Source organism: Nicotiana tomentosiformis, chromosome 9, assembly GCF_000390325.3.
Source record: "Nicotiana tomentosiformis chromosome 9, ASM39032v3, whole genome shotgun sequence".
NCBI classification, from domain to species: domain Eukaryota; kingdom Viridiplantae; phylum Streptophyta; class Magnoliopsida; order Solanales; family Solanaceae; genus Nicotiana; species Nicotiana tomentosiformis.
The window spans coordinates 88,362,730-88,383,305 of NC_090820.1; the positions used below are offsets into that span (position 1 = coordinate 88,362,730).

The 20,576-nt window shown below is 34.3% G+C and overlaps 1 protein-coding gene across 1 annotated transcript; it reads right to left on the reverse strand.

Moving 5' to 3' along the window:
- Positions 1–6,117: 6,117 nt before the first annotated feature.
- LOC104085282 (uncharacterized) lies at positions 6,118–20,311 on the reverse strand. Its single transcript, XM_009589284.2, has 2 exons — positions 20,186–20,311; positions 6,118–6,690 (listed from the first exon to the last, which is right to left on the reverse strand). The coding sequence occupies exons 1-2, from the start codon at positions 20,309–20,311 to the stop codon at positions 6,118–6,120; spliced, it is 699 nt and encodes a 232-aa protein (XP_009587579.2).
- Between the last annotated feature and the right edge of the window lie 265 nt (positions 20,312–20,576).

Below are 20,576 nucleotides of genomic sequence, written 5' to 3' on the forward strand. Positions count from 1 at the left end.
AACTAGAAATACTTCTTCATGCATTCATTGTGGTAAAAGTGGGGACAAATCTAATCATTGCAGGTGGTTCATAACAAGGCAACGCTAGTTGCTCAAGGTTACTCTCAGTAAGAAGGAATCGACTATGATGAAACTTTTGCACTTATAGCAAGATTAGAATTCATTCGAATACTACTTGCTTTTGCTGCTCATAAAGGATTCAAGCTATTTCAAATGGATGTAAAAAGTGCGTTCTTAAATGGATATATCTTTGAAGAAGTATACATAAAACAACCTCCTAGTTTTCTAAGTACCAACTTCCCAAACCATGCATTCAAGTTGTCTAAAGCTCTATACGGGCTCAAGCAAGTTCCTAGAGCCTGGTATGAAAGACTAAGCTCATTTATTCTAAATCAAGGCTTCAAAAAAGGTAATATCAACACAACCTTATTTATTAAGCACTCAAATTTAGGCAATCTTATTACTCAAATTTATGTTGACGATATCATCTTCGGGAGTCCTAACCCTATATTATGTGAAGAATTCGCTCATATTATGAAAGGAGAATTCAAAATGAGCATGATGGAAGAACTAACATTCTTTCTTGGATTACAAATCTAAAAATTTCCAAAAGGGATTTTTATTAGCCAAACCAAGTATACCAAAGAACTCATAAAAATATTTGGCATGGAAAATGCAAAGTCTATTGGAACTCCAATGAGCCCAACAACTTTGCTTCAAGAAGACAAAAATGGAAAAAGTGTGGATGAAACGATGTATAGAGGAATGATTGGACCACTATTATATCTCACTTCTAATCGACCAGACATAATGTTCAGTGTATGTAAGTGTGCAAGATTTCAGTCGGCTCCAAAGGAATCTCATCTTACTGCAGTTAAACGTATTATTAGATATCTCATTAGGACCACTGAGTTAGGACTATGGTATGTTCATTCTAACAATTTTTCTTTAAAAGGTTTTTCAGATATAGAATTTGCAGGTGATAGGATTGACAGGAAAAGTACTAGTGGCATATGCCAATTGTTGGGAAATGCTCTAATTTCCTAGCATAGCAAGAAACAAAATTGCATTGCTCTATCAACTACTGAAGCAGAATATTTAGCTTTAGGGAGTTACTGTACACAAGTCCTTTGGATCATGCATCAGCTTCTCGACTATGATTTATCTCTTACATCTACTCCTATATTATGTGATAATACAAGTGCTATATGTCTGTCAAAAAATTATGTGCATCATTCTAGGGCAAAATACATTGAAATTAAACATCATTTTATTCGTGATCATATTGCAAAAGGTGATATTTTGTTAAAATTCATTAGTACTGAATCGCAACTTGCTGATATTTTTACAAAACCTCTTTTGAAAGAAAGATTTTGTCTATTGCGTAAAAAGATTGGTATTATATCTATTTTGTGAAGAAATACTTCATATCCTTATAAAATATTTTCTTGGTCTGCTTAATTGGTGAATGTATTAATTTGATGCAAGTATTACTATTGCACTGGTGTCGCCGAAGCAACTCCCCAGAAGGGTCATTTCCATCTGAATTCATCTTTTCCTCTAACCGATGCACCTCTTCAACCTCTCAAGAGATTAGATAAACACCCTTTTTCTCTCTCATTCTCTATCACTTCTCACAAAATTTCTCTACCATGGTGAAAGAAAATCTCTCATCATCCAATGCCACAAGACGAAGTAGACGATTTCAGATTACCCAAAATCTTGAAAAAACTATTGACCTTGAATCATCTCTTGATTCAGAATTTCTCAAAACCGATAATGAAAGCAGTGAATCATCAGAGGAACTTCCTATTAGTCAAAAAAGGGCAGGAAAAAGACCCATGGAGCAAACCCCCAAAAGGCCTGCATGCAAGAAAGTGAAAGTGGAAAGCTCAGATTTTGGGCCAGCGGATAAACTAATCTTCTACGGACCAAGTGAAAAATCAAGGTTTGAGTCTTATAAGTCTAAATCTATGGCCTATGGACGCTCTGTAAGTCTTCCTCTTATGAAAAGTTTATACTGTGATGTAATTGCTATCTTTGATTTTCAATGTCTCTCCTCCTTATTTGATACTATTGGAATTTCTGTATATGAAGAGTTTGTAAGGATATTTTATGCAAATCTGTCTGTTAATGACAAAGATGACTTAGAATCAATGGTGTTAGGCACTCGGATTGTTCTTGATCCCTATCAATTTGAAAAGATATTCTCTGCTAAGTTTCATGGTTATGATGTCTTTGTACAAATTCTTGGCCTAAAGACTTTGAAGTTTCTTTAGAAGAAGCAAAAGCCTTTCTGTCTGAAAACCCCCCCTGACATTGGTCCTAAAAGTCTCAAGTTTGAACACCGTATTTTAGCACATATGATAGCTACTACTCTGCTTCCTAGGAATAGGTATCTCAACACTTTGACTACTAGAGGCATCTTCGTTCTTTACTGCCTTGTGAACAATAAAAGACTTGATTGGTTTGTGTGGATTCGTTAGTATATGCTCGAAAGTATCAGGGATATCTCCTCTTGTGCTACTTGCTTACCTTATGGATTGCTCTCCTCACATATCCTTGAAGTCATGAAGGTTGATTTGGCACCTTTTTCACCTAAGCACATTACAAGCACTTATGATAAGACAACCTTTGCTATGAAGGGTTACACCTTAGATGAAAACGGATGGGTAAGACATGCCAAGGTTAAAAGTGCTTCAGTACAGGTTGAAGCACCCACTGAACCAATAGAGCCTCAGTCGACTGTCACAAATAACCTACAACAGATTCAGCAAAGTCTAGACGAGTTAAAAATCATGCTCACCACAATGAAAGAACAAGTGAACAAGATCAGGGAAGTCACCAAAGAAGCATGCACAGATGTGGCTAAGCTCAGGATTGACATATGAGCTACAAGGAGGCAAGGAATTAGGGCTTTCAACTCCATAACAGAAAAGATGAACAAAATGACCAAAGAAATTGATACCTCTTATGACTCTTTCTGCACCAAAGTGATCAATACCCTGAAGTACTTCATGGGGAGAAACTAAGGCAGTGTGTGCGTGTGTGTGTTTTAAAATAATTTTTTGTTCCCGCTTGTCTTTAGTTTGTGCATTTGGTATTTTTTTGCGCTGGTCTGTAAGAACCATCACAGTATGCCTATGCTGAAGGCATAAATGTTACTATCCTAACTAGTTTGCTTGTAACCTATATTATTATGATTGTTCTATCTGCACTTATTTTTCTTCTTCTTTTTGATTGATGCCAAAGGGGGAGAAAACATGAAGGCAAGTAAAACAAAGCAACCAGAGCAACAACTCAAGGGAAGTAACAGAACCAGAGCAACAACTCAAGGGGAGCATGCATCTTAAGCTATAAAAGGGAAGTACACTCTGTTTGACTCTGTTTAATTTTTGTTTTGTTTTGTCATCATCAAAAAGGGGAAGATTGTTACACTTAAGTTTCAATGATGACAATAGGACAAATCTAAGTTACCCACTTTGTCTTATTGATTGCAGTAATTTGGAAAGATCCAAAACAAAGTGAAATAATATAATGGAAGACATAATTGCAGTAAATCAGGAGATTCAAAATGGAAGGGAAACACAACATAATGGAAGACAATTTGAGTATTGTCCTTTTTCCTTAAAGCCATAAAAAAGAAAGGCAAACAAACCAAGTGCAATAACCACAAATTACTTCCTGGATTTCAGGTATGGAAAGCAAGCACTTAAAAGAATCCAGCTCATCTCTCATGAAGGAATCGGAGGCACCTCTTGGGTTAAATATCATTAATATATTGTGGGCCTCAATCAAAGATCAATCTACAACAAATCTCAAAACTCTCCTATAAGAAGATTGGCAAACTCAAGGATTAAACACGCAACTACAACATCTGTTTCTAAACTTTTCTAATCCTTAGTACAAACATTGTATTCTTGAGTCTACAAGTGTCTCAAAAGATAGGAAGAGGTAGAACACATAAAGAAAGTTGTATCATTTCTACAAAGAATTATAGTTGATGTACAAACGTTGGTAGTGAACGTTCACAAATCATCACTACTGTAAACATTTATCAAGCTCTAAGAGAACTCTTGTGACCCAAGGGAACTGGACTTAGGTACCACACCGGTATTGAACCAGTATAAAAATTGATGTGTCTCTTTTACTTTATGTTCTTTTCATTTAACTCTACTGAAGTCAAACACCGTATAAAGTCTAGTCAACTAAATTCACACTTAGTCAACTAAGTTTTTAAAATCGCTACAATTCACCCCTCTTGTATTTTCAATACGTACTAACAATCAATTCAAGAACCGTCCCAATTTTTGAAAGATGAATATATAAAAGTGTTGTTTACATTAAATGTACTTGATCAATCCAGTGAGTGTAGCTACTTTGCACACTACAGATGGAGTATAGCAAAAGTTTTAAAATACCATCTTTTAATTTCTAAAACACTTCAAAGTAGCAGTTCCGAATTAAAATCAAGGTTGCTAACTTGCTATCTAATGCAACCAAAGGTTGCTGACTGATGCAACCATTCAAGTATTGCATCTACGTAATATAGTTTGGGGTTTGGAGGAGAGAAATGAAATATAATAATAATAATAATAATAATAATAATAATAAGTGTATATTAAAGAACAAAAGTAGTTGATGGATTTACATTAAAACGTTGGCTACTGCTTTTCTAAATGGTTGTGATTGTTGTGAAGGGGTACTTAGACATTGTAGACGTTAGTTTTTTTTATTCTATTAAATATGGTATTTAGGTTCATAAGATGGGCATTATAGTAATTTAACTTTTCACCGAAGGTCTTCCCACTTTTAATATAGTATAGAAGATTATTGTATATATGCGGAGGGAAAGAAAAAATAAAAAAAGAAATTACAAAATTCAAATTCAAATTCTTAGTATATGAAAGTTCAACTAAGGACTACTAAGATTCTCGGATGACTGCATCTAAGGGTGTGACTAGTTATGTGACCTACTAGTCAATAAAGTGGGTTAGAACTATGAGGTTTTAAGTTTAATTTTTAGCGGAGACAAAAAATACTAGATGATACTTCCAATCTGTCTAAGTTTTAGTGGATAAAATTATACCAAACCTCTCTATAACAGTCTCGTTTGTTCCGAATATTTTTGGATGTTATAACGAAATGTTGTTATAGAGAATAGAGAACATATATTATAACATAACATGAAAATTGGTTCCGGAAAAAATTTAGCTTTTATAGTGAAGTGTTATTATATATAGATATTGTTATAGAGAGTTCTGACAATATTTAATACTTATTGCTGGTTCCGTAAAAATAATCGAGCTGCGTATATAAACTAGCTCTGGCACCATAGTTACAAGAGAGAAAAAATTCTAGGATGATTGCTTTCAAATAACAAGAGCATAAGTGGGTGGCTACTGACTTTCTTTTCGGACATCCCTCGTGGCCTCATCATCCAATTTTCGACAAATATCGTTTTATTCTATAATTGAGGACGCGCAAGATCTTTTCATATTTTATGAAGAAAATCTGCATAATTCACCACTAAAATCAACCATTTATTTTTCTCCTCCCATTTAAACCATTAACAATTACATTAATTTGGTTCTTGATCCTTCAATCATTTTCGAGACCCAAATCCATTCAGAAAATTACACTTTTGATCTCTAGTTATTAAAAAAACAGCATATCTATTCTTGAATTAATTAATAATATGTGCTTTGATCCTTTTACATGAGAATATTTTATTTAAATTATGTTTATAACTGTATTACCTTTAGATATATAGTAACAATACAAATTTAACACAATACATTAGTAACTAAATTGTTTAACAATTAATAATCGCTAACTTTATAAAAATTCATAAAGATTTATTAATTAAAGAAAATATAAACTTAACCAGATATCACAAGAACCAGAATTAAAATATATTATTACCTCATATATTGAAAGATCAAATATTCATAAAAGAATTTGTTTGTGAAAAAAAAACATGTTTCTTATACATCTTTGTATATTCAATCACAAACACAAAAAAACCTACCCTAATCAACAAAAGAATAGTCCCCCCATGCTAAAATTCAAAGAGCACACTTCAATGAAATATGAATTAACGACTCATCAAAATCTTCATCTTGAACAGATTGATTCTTCAATTATAGTTTCAAGCAATGGTTTCTTTGACCTACACATTAACAACATGTGCTTGAATTCTGGCGTTGAAAACTCTTCAATATCTTCCAATTTCAACTTTGGCAAAGCAATTTTATCATATTTTGGCTTAGGCTCCTCTATATCCACCGCAAATTCTGTGCATTCCGGCAAGATTTTGACTCTTTTAAAAGACACCCTTTTAGCAATAGAATTAGCAGTGAGGAATAATGCACCCAAATCAGCTGCTGAAACTAAAGAATTCAATCTTTTCATAGGAAACATGACATACACATTGGCCATTTCAAGATCCTCATCAGCATTCAATGCAAAAAATCTCCTACCAATATGTAGAGACTTTGAGTTTACAAGAAAGAAATTAGGAGTCTCTAACATGAGTTCTGCTGCTTTAATTTGTTGATGTATATTTCGGATTTCACCATTTGGAAAAATGACCTTTACTATTCTTGATTGTTTATTTCCTACTTGTGCTAATAATGTGCAAGATATGTAGTTGCCCATTTCAAATTGGACGAAACTCTTTCTTGAAAACTACAAAGAGCATAAAGATGCAAAAAATATGAGGAAGAAGAAGAGAATATGGTTTTGGGGATTGAGAATGAAGTAGTTTCCACCTATATACTAATGAAGGGAGTGTTGGTAGAGCCTATAAAAATGTTAGAAAAGGATAAAAAGGTGGAACATATAATATATAATATACACAAGACAGTTGTAAAAAGAAAAGAAATAAAGACAAGAAAAAATGTGTGGGTATTTGGAAGTTGACAACTTGGAGTATCAAAAAGGAGTTGGGTCATGACTGTCATGAATCCGCGTAGGGTGAAGTGGGGTTACATTAACATGTGTGATATTGACAGAAGTCGAATGTATGTTATTCTAGTTGCTTAAAATGCTCTATATATGATTAAGATATAGGCATTATGTTTTCTGTTAAATGCGTGTGGAGCCCCCATCTTCTCTATTATCAAATCACTACCAAATTTCCTATATAGGGTATTGTCGAAATTAGGGAAAATAATATTGTACAGTTACTTTTAAAATAATAGTAGAAAAATAATATTTTATATATATATATATATATATATATATATATATATATATATATATATAATATTTTCTGTAAAATTTGTATATTTTTTTTGTATATATACACATATTTGATGTTATATACACTTTTGCGGCTACCAAATATAAATAGTTTCAGCCGCGGACTATCATATTGGACATAAGTTACAACATAACAGGCAGGGGCAGATCTACTAAGGAAGTACGGGGGTGCCAAGCCACCTTTAAATCTCGGCCGAAACTTATATATTTCTGTGTATATATGTCACGCCCCAAAATCGAGGAGCGCGACCGGCGCTCAACCGAGTGAACCCGATTGAGCAAGCCTGTTAGATTTCATTCTACCCAAATTCATTCGTGAATAAACAGGAGATATACTCCGTTAATCAAATACTGAAGAGATTTCATTAACCGCTTCCATTCCATTCCCATTAACAGTATCATTCAATATTTCCAAAATAGTACGAGTTTATAGATTTAATGAAAAACATGTTGCCAAATACCAACAGTTCTAAATCAATTCCCAACATCAAATACCACCCACAACCTGTCTACGGAGCCTCTAAGTACAACTGAAGAGTAATATGGAAATACCGGCAACAAGACCCCGGCTATACCTCAACCACAAAGTACATGAGAAACAAATGATACATGACCCCGAAATGAAGTGGGGCTCACCAAATCGGCTGAAAGGAGTGTACTGCTATCACTGATCAATGCCACCTGTTGTAGAACCACCTGCATCCATTAAAGATGCAGCGCCCCCGGCAAAATGGACGTTAGTACTGTCGAATAGCACTAGTATGTATAGCTAGAAATTCTCTTTCAAAATAGAATGCCCATATGATCTATACGTGGAACACATAATATAATGTAATCGAAACAACCTGTACAAACAAGGACAACAAAAGGAGCATCTATTGTCTGCATTAATAATGTGTCTCATTAGACCCTCCTTAGTGTTCACATATCATATTATACACTTATGCGTTTCATAGACCGTCCATAATATTTATTCATACCGTACATCTATATCTCTTATACACAATACACCTATGTGTTTCATAGACCGTCCACAAGATTTCATATCACAATGGATTTTATAACACAATGTACTTATGCGTTCATACAATGTACCTATGCGTTTCATAGACCGTCCATAGGGTTTCATAACACAATGTACCTATGCGTTTCATACACCATCCACAGGATTTCATAACATAATGTACTTCATAACACAATGTATCTATGCATTTCGTAGACCGTCCATAGGGTTTCATAACACAATATACATATGCGTTTCATAGACCGTCCATAGGGTTTCATAACACAATATACCTATGCGTTTCATACCACAATATACCTATGTATTTCATAGACCATCCATAGGGTTTCATAACACAACATACCTATGCGTTTCATAGACCGTCCATAAGGTTTCATAACACAATATACCTATGTGTTTCATAGACCGTCCATAGGGTTTCATAACACATTGAAAACAAAAGTACAAATACGTACATCTCATAACCTTTCACACCACATATCACCTAATCCGTATTTTCAACCACTTACAACATTATTATTTTATTGGCTCTCTTGGCTATACATATGATTCTATATTCATGGCGCAATGGCCGTATTTCATATTCCACACTTTCATTTCTTCCCTTTCATAGATCATCATCATAATTATCAACAAGTAGAATATTCCGAAAATCACAACTTTAAATTCATTAGTAATGAAGGCTTTAAACACAATCGATTTCTTTCTAATAAATAGAGTAAAATGATTAGCAATCGAAGTACCAGTTAAAATCATACACAATTTCCACTCACGAATATGTAAGAATGTAAAACACATTAAAAATTACTTACAAAGCATAGCATTAGCTAAAACAGCCACATATGGGCATCACTTGAGTTCATAAACTTTTAGCCGATTATATTGTCGAAGTCAATTTTGGAATAGTTGAGTCAAAGCTCATTTCATAATGTTTCTTACATTATTTCATTTCATTGGCACCATTGGTCACAAGTATAGCTTTCACTATTGGCACGTTGGCCACACTTTATATTCCCAATTTACTGATTTCACTTCCAACTATCTTTACAGGTTATCAACAATAAGACATTCCCAATCAAGACTTTAGGTACACATATGAGCAATTAAGAGCCTTAAGAATATTGAGATTTTCTCACACAATTTGGCATACTAGCTTTCATTTGAAATACGATTCAAGCCACCACATTTTAATACGCAACCCATACTTTGAAACTCACGGAAACATTATGGAATTCAATTCCAAGAGAGAAAGTTTAGCCAACATACCTCAATTGAGCTTTCCCTAAATTATTACAACGTTCCGAAATTCTAGCAATCCCAATCTATTTGAGACATAACAAAATTGAACCATAATTAGGAAGATATTCATAGTCTCAGCTCATTTGAGCATTTTATCAAACACTAAGCGTGGATTAAGGTTCAAGGTACTTTTATGGAGGATTCCATCATCCCACAACTCAATCTTTACCATTTTTAGCTCAACAATCTTTCTACGCCCTTTGATAACACATGCGTGTAAAATGAACAACCCTCTTGCCCAGAAATTATCTTGCTTATTACCCATTTCTAGACAAAATTCGAAATTGAGGGTTAAGGTGTAGAATCTTACCTCTAGGATGAAGACCTAGTGAGTTTTCCTCCTTAATCTTTCAAAACTTGAGCAAGAATTAAAGAATCAATTATTGAGGAACACCTTCTCACTCTAGAGCACTCTTTCTCACTCTAAAATATCAGATTACACCTCAAAAATGACCCAAAGAGTGTATTTAACGAAATAGGGTCGGGTTTTAAAAATCCAAAAATGAAACTCCGGAACAGGTTCTGCGGTCGCATATATGCGATCGCATAATGGTTATGCGGACCACATATCAGTCGCATAATTGGTGTCCAAAATGATCAAAAATCTGCCTGAGTCTGCGGTCACTATGCGGTCCGCATAACTGTTCCGCGGTCGCATAGTACACCGCATAACAGTTATGCGGTCGCATAGTCGACCGCATAATTGCTTCCAACTGACCCAATTAACTGCCTCACTCTGCGGCCATTATGTGGTCCGCAGAGTGATTCTGCGGTCGCATAATGGACCGCAGAAATGCACTTTTCCGTCAAAAAAGTTTCTTTATTTTCCCGTGCATTGTTCAACCCAAAAGGTCCGAGCCGCGAAGAATTTCTACAATTCTCAAACACGTAATCCTAGTCCGGCACCATGAAGCATTATTTTCTTTGTAAATTTTACCGGGCTTTACACTTAAATTCTTCAAAAATTTTCGGGGTGTTACAATATATAGAAGAAATTTGATATATACCAGTCGATGGCACCCGGATTAGCAAACGTGTGTGGTGCCACTGGTAAAGTACTGGATTTTGTATCTAGATGCCCGTGTTCGAATCCCAGTCAACATTTGCTCTTAATGTTTTATCGCTTCAGTTTTAGGTTTTTCGGCCTTAGATACTAAAATTTTTTGAGCTTCAATTTTAGACTTTCAGCCTCATATATTTTCATCTTCTGAATTTCCTTATTTTTCTTTACCTTTTTAAATATAACAATATCCTTTTCATTTTTAAACTAAAGAAACCAACTCCTTTAATCAAATAACAACCAAAATTTAAAACTTAAAGCTCATACACAAATTTTTTTTCTCTATATACCTTCCGCTTTTTCGAGTCCTCTGTATGTACTATGTACATATTTGCATTCTGTTATTATTTCTACTAGTCTCTGGACATACGCATTGCACGTGTACCTCATCAATGAGTAAATAATTTAAAAGATTATGCAAATATTGTTAAATAATATATTTGAGTTATAAGATAAAAATTTAAAAAAAGTAAGTTTTATGAATGATGATCCTATTAGTTAGTTCAATAAAGAAAAGAATTCTGCTCATATACGTCCTCAATGCCTTACTACAATTTCAGTGTATAAATCATGTATTCTTATTTTTTTAGGAAAAAGAATGCAAATAGAATATCATTACTATATTCTTGCCAATGGTGCATTATATTTTGATGAAATGAATAATCCTTCTACCTTCTGTATTAGAAGGAGGACACTGAAGTCAATGAGAAGCTTCTTTTGTAAAGTAAGAGTAAGTCATTTTGTTGTCATAGCTACACGAAAAATAAATACCATTGTTATTGCATATGTTGTTAGTACGCGTCAAAACTTACCTAGAAGATAACTATTGATTTTGATGAAAATTCAAGCCTGTAGAATTCATGATGGATGACAAAATTGCCTACTGAAATAGGGTTCAAATTCAAGAAATTTAATGAAATTAGAAAGACACTTTACAACAATATAGAAAATATTACTTATCCTGAATAGGCGGTCAGGTTCTTGACTGAAATCACAGTTAATCTTAATTCATTTTGCTTCTCTTAGGTCATTGTTTAAGTAAGAAGATTAAGCATGGTACAAGATGGAGAGTTAGAAAATTCACTTCCTTGTGATTTTTTATTTTACCTCCAATTAATGTCATTGGTTTATGGCTACAATAGTAGAAATAAAAAGTAACAAAGAGATCAATACTTTCTACTGAAAATAGTAAGAATCATTTCCAAGACTAAATATGCATAGACAACAATATCGAATTTTGTGGATATAGATACAAAAATACATTCAATAAGAGGAGCAGATATAAAATAAGGAAGAAACTTATAAAAAGTGCATTAACAAGAAGATCTAAATTTACCTGTGAAGATTGATTTTGTATATGCCTCTCGTGTGCGAATATCGACTAAGGCCGGTAGGCGATAGCAAATGGAGAACATATATAATAAATCAAAAGAATAATGTTAATACGGAAAGCAATATTTCATAATTAACCTCAGATTTTCTATAATTCAAGATGACCAACTACAAAAAAATAATCTTATCAAGAGAATATTTTCACATATATAGTGGCTTCCATACTAAACAAGAAAAAGGAAACCAAGAGAACATTTTGGAGGGAAAAACGAAAGAAAATAATAGATGTAACTGAAAATAAACAAAAGAAAAAAAAGACTAAATCATTTTATGCCTCTATCAAGATTCAATACTTACTCTTGATATTTGAACAACTTTGGTTTATTTTTTTTATGACTGTACTCCAGATAATGGACAATCCACAGAAAAGTTTTGTGCAACAACTATACCTATAAATCAAGAAGAACATCTAAAAATTAGTTAGAATCTCTCTAAAGTCACGTTGGAGAAAACATAAAGGTCTAAAGGAGGGTGGGAGAAGGTGACAATGGCAATTATAAAAGGCCAAACTGGAAGAAAGGATATACGTAACATACATGTTTTTAATAGCCTCTTAAAATTTTAATAGCCTATGTTTTTGTCTATTGACACAAAATGGCCATCCGATCCAAACATATTACATCTAATAGCCCGAAATATCTATTTTATATAGTGACAATCTATTTTGTATAATGACAGTCTATTTTGTATAGTGACAATCTATTTTGTATATTTTTTGTATAGTGACAGTCTATTTGGTATATATTTTATATACTGACAGTCTATATTGTATATAATTTTGTATAGTGATAGTCTATTGTATATAAATTATATAGTGATTGTATATTTAGTATATTTTTGTATAATGACAGTCTATTTTGTATATATTTTGTATAGTGACAGTTTATTTAGTATAATTTTTGTATATGACAATTTATTTTTGTATATATTTCAAGGTTATGCATAATGAATATTCAGTGATATCCAGATTTTTCTTTTTCACTTTTTCATCTCCATATACAAACACACACTCATTCATCTCCAGATTCTTTGAAGCTAATTTGAGCTGAGTCGCCATTATCTATGCTATCTTCTTTCCACTGAACAGTCTGCGCTCTATCGTCTACTTCTCCAACTCTCTCAATTCCAAATTGCTAAATGGAAGCTTTACAATCTTCATTTCTCTGCTTAACTCCACTGAAAACCCCATCTCACAAACCCACCAAAAAAAACCAAACCAAACCCCAACATATTCTTCTACTCCGTTACAACAGACCCATGGACACTCAGCGACGGCAACAACAAAAACCTAAACAAACCAAAACCCAAATCAAAACACGCCAAAAACTCACTTTCCGACGACAACTGATTTTGCATATGATTGGTGGAAGATTGGAACGGCTCGAGGCAACAAAATCTACTGTATTTGAGCAAATTTAGGCTAGCCATTATAATTTATTTGGGGCTATAAATTGTATGGCTTAATTCATGACTAGCGAATGATAATTATTTCCACCGACGGTCTACAAATGAAATTTGCTCTTAGAATTTCGTAAGTTTGTTTTTTGGAAAATGAAAAGGTTCTCAATGCATGTATCAAAATAATTGTTCTTAATATTTCTAGATAAGTTTTTAAAATATAAAATGGTGTAGTATTCGAGGAAGCAAATAAATTACTCTTACTTTTAGGTAGAGGGTAAATTGTCACTTATTAGTAAAATAACATCACCTAAAACTGAATATAACATGATTTTAGTTTTCTCTAACTTTCTTTTGGTTGCTCAGTTAATTGAAAAAAAAAAAGGAAAAGAATCAGTCAATGTATTGATGTAAATGTGCCTAATGTATTGGCATTGTTTACAATTTGCTAAATATAAAAGATTAAACTAGTTCCAATTTCTAGGGTCATTAAATTAGTAAGACTTTTCTTATCTTCTCAAGAATATTATAGTTATTAATTTTAATCCAAACTATTTTTTCCTTGTCACGATCCAAAATCCAACTAGTCGTGATGACACCTAACCCAACCCGCTAGGTAAGCCAATTAACAACTATCAAATTTCAATGAAATTTAATAAGACAATTAAGTAAAAGAAAATATCTGCATCTTATATATTTCCCAAGGACTGGTAGTACAAATCATGAGCTTCTAAGATATAGAGTTTACAAAGCTGGTTTAAAATAAAATACACCATCTATTTGAAATATACATGAACAGATCTGAAATACTAAAGCTACCAAGATCAAGATGCAGATATGACTGGAACGCAGGTACATCTTCAGATCCATCTCCCGCCGAACACAACAACATCAACATCCAACATCTGCACACAAGATGCAGAAATATAGTATGAGTACAACCTATCCCATGTACTCAATAAGTAACAAACTTAACCTTAGGTTGAAAGTAGTGACGAGTTGGGACAAGGGGCATAGTTCAACTCCAATAACCAGCAACAGTTCATAACAATATAATAAAAATAGTACAAGAAATAGCTCAACTCGTTCAAAGTTACAGAAAATAGGCATGCTTTTCAAGTATAACAATAAATCTCAAATCTTTCACCAAAAATACCAAAGATATGTGTAAGTTTGAAAACTGTGATTTTTTCCAAAAACTTTCAACAACAGTTAAGAAGTCTCATATCATATGGCATGAGAAAAGTACATCTCTATGCTTACATGTCAATGTGCACCTGCATAAATGCCAAGTATATATGTCAATGCAATGCATCACAGTGATGAACTCATGTACCCACACTCTCAAAGTACTCCATCTTACTGTCTCACATTCCCACTCATCATGATCAATCACTCAACACACTCGGTCACTCAGCACTGTACAGTACATGCTGCGGCACGCAACCCGATCCCATCATGAATCAATAGAACCTGCGCTCACTGTGGGTGTGCAGACTCTAGAGGGGTGGATCCTACCCAAGCGCTAATATAACCTGCTGCAACGTGCAGCCCGATCCACATATAGCTCTAAGGCATGTTGCGACGTGCAACTCGATCCACATATAGCCATAAGACTTGTTGCAACGTGCAACCTGATCCACAAATATATAGCCATAAGGCTTATTGCAGCGTGCAACCCGATCCCCCCTTCCCCCCCCCCCCCCCACACACATATATATATATATATATATATATAATACCTGATGTGGCGTGCAACCCGATCCTATCGGTATCACTCACAATCCGTCCCTCAGGCCCCAACTCAGTCATCAATCTCTTCAGTCTTTCGGGCTCACAAATCTCACGCTAATCAGCACAAATAATGATAACATATTGTAACAACAAATGATAACAGAGACTGGGATATGATATGCAAATAAACGAATATGACTGAGTATGTAACTAAAATTTAAGAAAATATCTCAACAACAGATATGACCTCAGTGGGCCCCAACAGAATAAGCATATAGCCTAAACATGGTTTCTAACATGGATCACATCTCAATTACTCTATCACGAAGAAATTTTATGGATAAAGATAAGATTAAGTAATTACACAGTACCACAGAATTAACCGAGATATAATTCATACGGTGCACGCCCACACGCCCGTCACCTAGCATGTGCGTCACCTCACCAAACATATAACACGTATATTCAGGGATTCATACCCTCTTCACCAAGTTTAGCAGTGTTACTTATCTTGAACAAGCCAAATCCAATACCGAGCAAGTCAAGCGATGCTCCAACAATGCCATCACGCGCGTACCGACCTCTGAACGACTCGAAACTAGCCAAAAGCAACTCAAATACATCAAATAAAGTCTAAGGAAACAATTCCAATTGATTGAGGTCAAAGTTTTACTCAAAAGCCCAAAATCAACCAAAAATCAAACTCGGGCCCGCACCTCAGAACCCGGCAAAACTCACAAAATCCGATAACTCATTCAATTTCGAGTCCAACCATACTAGTTTCACTCAAATCCAACCCCAAATCGATATTCAAAACTCAAAAACTCACTCTATGAACTTTAGGCTAAAACCACCAATTTCTCTTTAAAATCCATAATTCAATTATAAAAAACGAAGATAAAATCACGAAATATAATCACAAGTGAGTCAAGAATTCTTATCCCAAGTCATATGGTAAAAATTGCTTCAAGAATCGTGTCAATCTAAGGTCTATAGCTCCATATATGAATAAAACGACCAAACCCTTGATTTAAAAGCTTCTGCCGAGTCATTTTTGCATATGCGGTCAAATTGTTGCATCTGCGACCTCTGCTTCTGCAGAAATATCTCATTTCTGCGAAGCCCTATGAAGACCAGCCCTTCCGCACCTGCAGATTTTTCCCGCTTCTGCGCACACGCAGGTACGCCAACCAACTCCCTCTCAAACTTATGAACATTCCAAACCTTCAAATTGCCAACTTCGCCAATTAGCGCGGAATCCTTCCAGAAATATCCAATTACAAATTCGGGCATACACCCGAGTCCAAAATCACCATCCGGACCTAATAAAACTATCAAAACTCCGTTCCGGTGTCAAATTTACAAAAGTCAAACTTGGTTAACTCTTCCAACTTAAAGCTTAAATCATGAAATTCATTCTTCCAAATCGATTCTAATTAAGCTGAAAACCAAAACCGACGATTCACACAAGTTATAATATATCATACGGAGCTACTACTGCCCTCAAACTACCGAGCGAAATGCAAATACTCAAAACGACCGGTCAGGTCGTTACATCCCTATTTTTTGTGATGTGAGAAAGCCTTGAAGTTTGTACTTTGCTCTAGATTGTCATAACTATTAATACCACTTCTTTTCGCTTGATCGGTTGTCTATATAACTCAAAATGATGAATAGTCCGAACCGAAATCCAAAATGGATCAAACCGATCAAATGAAAACCTTACTTTGATCATATAAATAGCAATATGTTTATGTTCGTAAAATAGTGTGGTACTCGCAACCTCTAAATTATGGATCCGCCTTTGATAACAAGATAACTTTTTCACATATTAGTATATACTTATTATTGTTCGCAATGGATTCTCACCATATGTTTCAAGTTGTCAAATCATAATTACTATTATGTTTCAGTTTTTGATTTTTATATATTGATATTCTAAAGATTCTTTTGCAGTATAAACAATGGATAACATAGGAGTACTATCAATTACTACTACTTAAAGAGATATAATATACACACACAAACAAGAAAACATAGATATATACCAGAACTTAGAGTCTTTACAGATCCAAACATAAACTTATATACAAGTTGAATTGTGATAATACCATAGGTAGATTCAAGATTACAATTTAACGAGTTTAACCTTAAAATCTGAGCATTGAACTCATTACACTTATAAAGTTATGGATTCATAATTCAATATTTACTACAATTTTGTTGGGTTTCACATTTATCTATATTATGCATAAAAATTACTGTGTGTGGTTTAACTCGTTAACCGATACACTACGTTACCAACTAGATAATGAACGGCAATGCTTATGAAAAATCTTGCATACACCATTGGTTATTTAAGTATTGTTACTATAGCAGGTATCTATTATTATAGAACAGTTTGACGTAATAGTCGAAAATAATATACATGAACAAAAGTTAAACTCCAAAATCAAACCCTCTCAGATTTACCATTTATTTTCTATCGCAAAATGCAGCGCATTCACCGGACCACGGATGCAAACTCAAACTTCTTTCTCTAGTTGTGTCAATTTTTACCTATCAACTAGCTGTTCGTGATCCAACTTAATAATGTAATGGCCTAAATTAGACAAGTTACAAATTTATGTCAAATTTGATTTGGTTTCAAAATTTCTATTACACTGTTATTCTTGCACAAAATAAAAAGTTATCATTAAGGTATATATCAATAAGAACAGTTGAATCATACCTTTGTATATTATTAAGGGTCGTTTAGTAACCAAGTAGGATGGGCAAAGATATCTCATGGAATTAGTTATCCCACCTTCTATATGGGATAGCTAATCCTATCATTTTAATATAAAATTTATTCCGCCGCTAACTAATACATATAACCAAGTATGAGATAAATACAATCCCATATTCTATAACATGATTACTATTAGTATCCAAATATGTTAACTGTATACCGCGAAGGTATACAATGTATGTACCTGCGGGGTATTTTGCAAATATATTTCCTTGAATAGTTTTGAATTGTATTTGTTTGGCAATAAATGCTAAACATTATCATAAACAAAACAAAGAATATACCTAAAGAGCACCATATACTTCGACCACCTTCTATGAAGAGTGTCAATAGTATAAGGCCTCTAAGCAACAGGATCTAGGTACAAATTCTCTGTATGACACTACTAGAAATCCGGTAAAAACCGACCAACGTTGGTCGGTAATGGCCAAAAACATACCAAAACGCGACCATTTACGTGTGGACGGTATTTTTGTGGTCGGAAAGGCATACCGACCAAAGTTGGTCGGAAATTACCGACCAACTTTGGTTGGTCAATTAAATTCAAAAAAAAAAATATTGCAAGAAAAACCGACCAACGTTCGTCAGTATTTTAATTATGTAATAAAAAGATTCACTATCTGGGAATCGAACCGGAGTCTGTACTGTGGCAGGATACTATTCTACCACTAGACCATTAGTACATTTTGTTTTAAGACTGTCTTTTATTAAATTTATACTCTTTAATTGTATTTTCGCACGAAAATAACCGACCAAAGTTGGTCAGTTTTATTAAAAAGTAAAATTACCGACCAAAGTTGGTCGATTTTTTTAAATGACCGGCCGAATTAACCGACCAATTTTAGTCGATTTTTTTAATATTAATGTTTATTTATTTTAATTGAAAAATCGACCAAAGTTGGTCGGTTTCATGAAAAATAAATTTCGCGGGACTCAAAAATAGTTTCCCGCATTTTTGCGCTAAAGAAAACCGACCAAAGTTGGTCGGTTTCGTAAAAAAAAAAAATATTTTGAAAAACCGACCAACTTTGGTCGATTTTTTGACCGACCAAAATTGGTCGGTCGACCTTGGTCGGTTTTTGCCGAATTTCTAGTAGTGTGAACAAGCTACACCTACGTGCCCTATGTTCTCCTTTTAACATAGCTACTCTTTCCCGAATACTCCTTTTGAATCTGTTGTATAACGAACTCCTTATTCACACGAATGTCTTTGAAGATTTTTCCGTTCCTCGATGTTCATGTATATAAACAGTAGCCCCTAGTACAATAGTGAGGACTTCTTTTTGCAATAGTTTCTAATGCTTTCTCCCAATTCTCATAATGATTTGCATAACATCCCCTCTCAGAATGCCTAGTCTAATCCAAATTAATATATATATCTTCCCAGATTGCAGTAGAACAGGGACAAACACCAAGCAAATGCTGTATTATTTCCAGTTCACCCGTGTCACACAAGCAACAGGTGGAGTCTTCACATGCAATTCCCATCTTAATCATTCTCTCCTTATTAAACATTTTCCTCTGTCGAGCTAACCATAACATAAAACTATGCTTTGGCATCAACACTCTATTCCATATCAACTCTGATCCTACCATGATAGGTCGTAATCCAACATGGCCAAGTAGCTAAGTGAGACAGAGTATTGTCCATTACCGGTCAAAGAATATGTTCCATTTGTGTACCAATGTACCATCCCTCGTTTGAGTTTATGTAATTTTTTCCAATACCAACTACGTTCAGCCGGTGGAATGTGCTCCCAGGCATCATAGTTATTTCGCATATAAATCCCATGTACCCACTTAACCCGTAACATATCTTTTTCCTTGGATAACATCCATAGTAGCTTCCCTATTGATGCCATATTCTACAACCTGTAGTTTTTCACATTTAATCCATCATATTTCTTAGGTAAACACACTTGTTCTCATGCCACTAGGGAGACTTACTTCTTGTCATCTGTGAAACCCCACAAGTACTCTCTACATTGTTTATCCACCTACTTGAGTATACTCTGTGGTAAAATAAACATTGATCTCCAAATGTTATGTAGGGAAAACAATACTAAATTTATAATTTGCAACCGACCAACATATGGAGATGTCTAGCAGAGGCAGATTTGATCTTGGTAGTGATTTTATCAATTAATTGCAAGCAGTCCAGCTTATTCCATTTATTTGGAGAGAGTGGAAGACCCAAATTTCTCATTGGAAACACTCATACTAAAAAGCCAGTTCTTGCAATCAGTCTGTCCCTGGTCTCCTCATCCACATCTGCAATGAAAATGTTAGATTTGTCCAAGTTAGGTACAAGGCCAGTTGTGATAGTGAAATGCTGAAGTGCCTCCATGACTCTATTAATAGAAGATTCATTGCCCTTGCAGATGATCATCTGCAAAGATCAGACGTGTCAGCCCCAAACTTTTGCACATAGGATGGAATTTGGAATCCGGAAGCATGGACATTTTGCTCATCACCCTTAAGAATTACTCCATAAAAATGACAAATAATAAAGGAGACAATGGGTCTCCTTGACTAATAATGAACGAGAGGGGGCTCGCGTTCGCGAAGAGTGTTTCTGAGATGGTGAAATTTTGTTCTACGCATACGCGAAG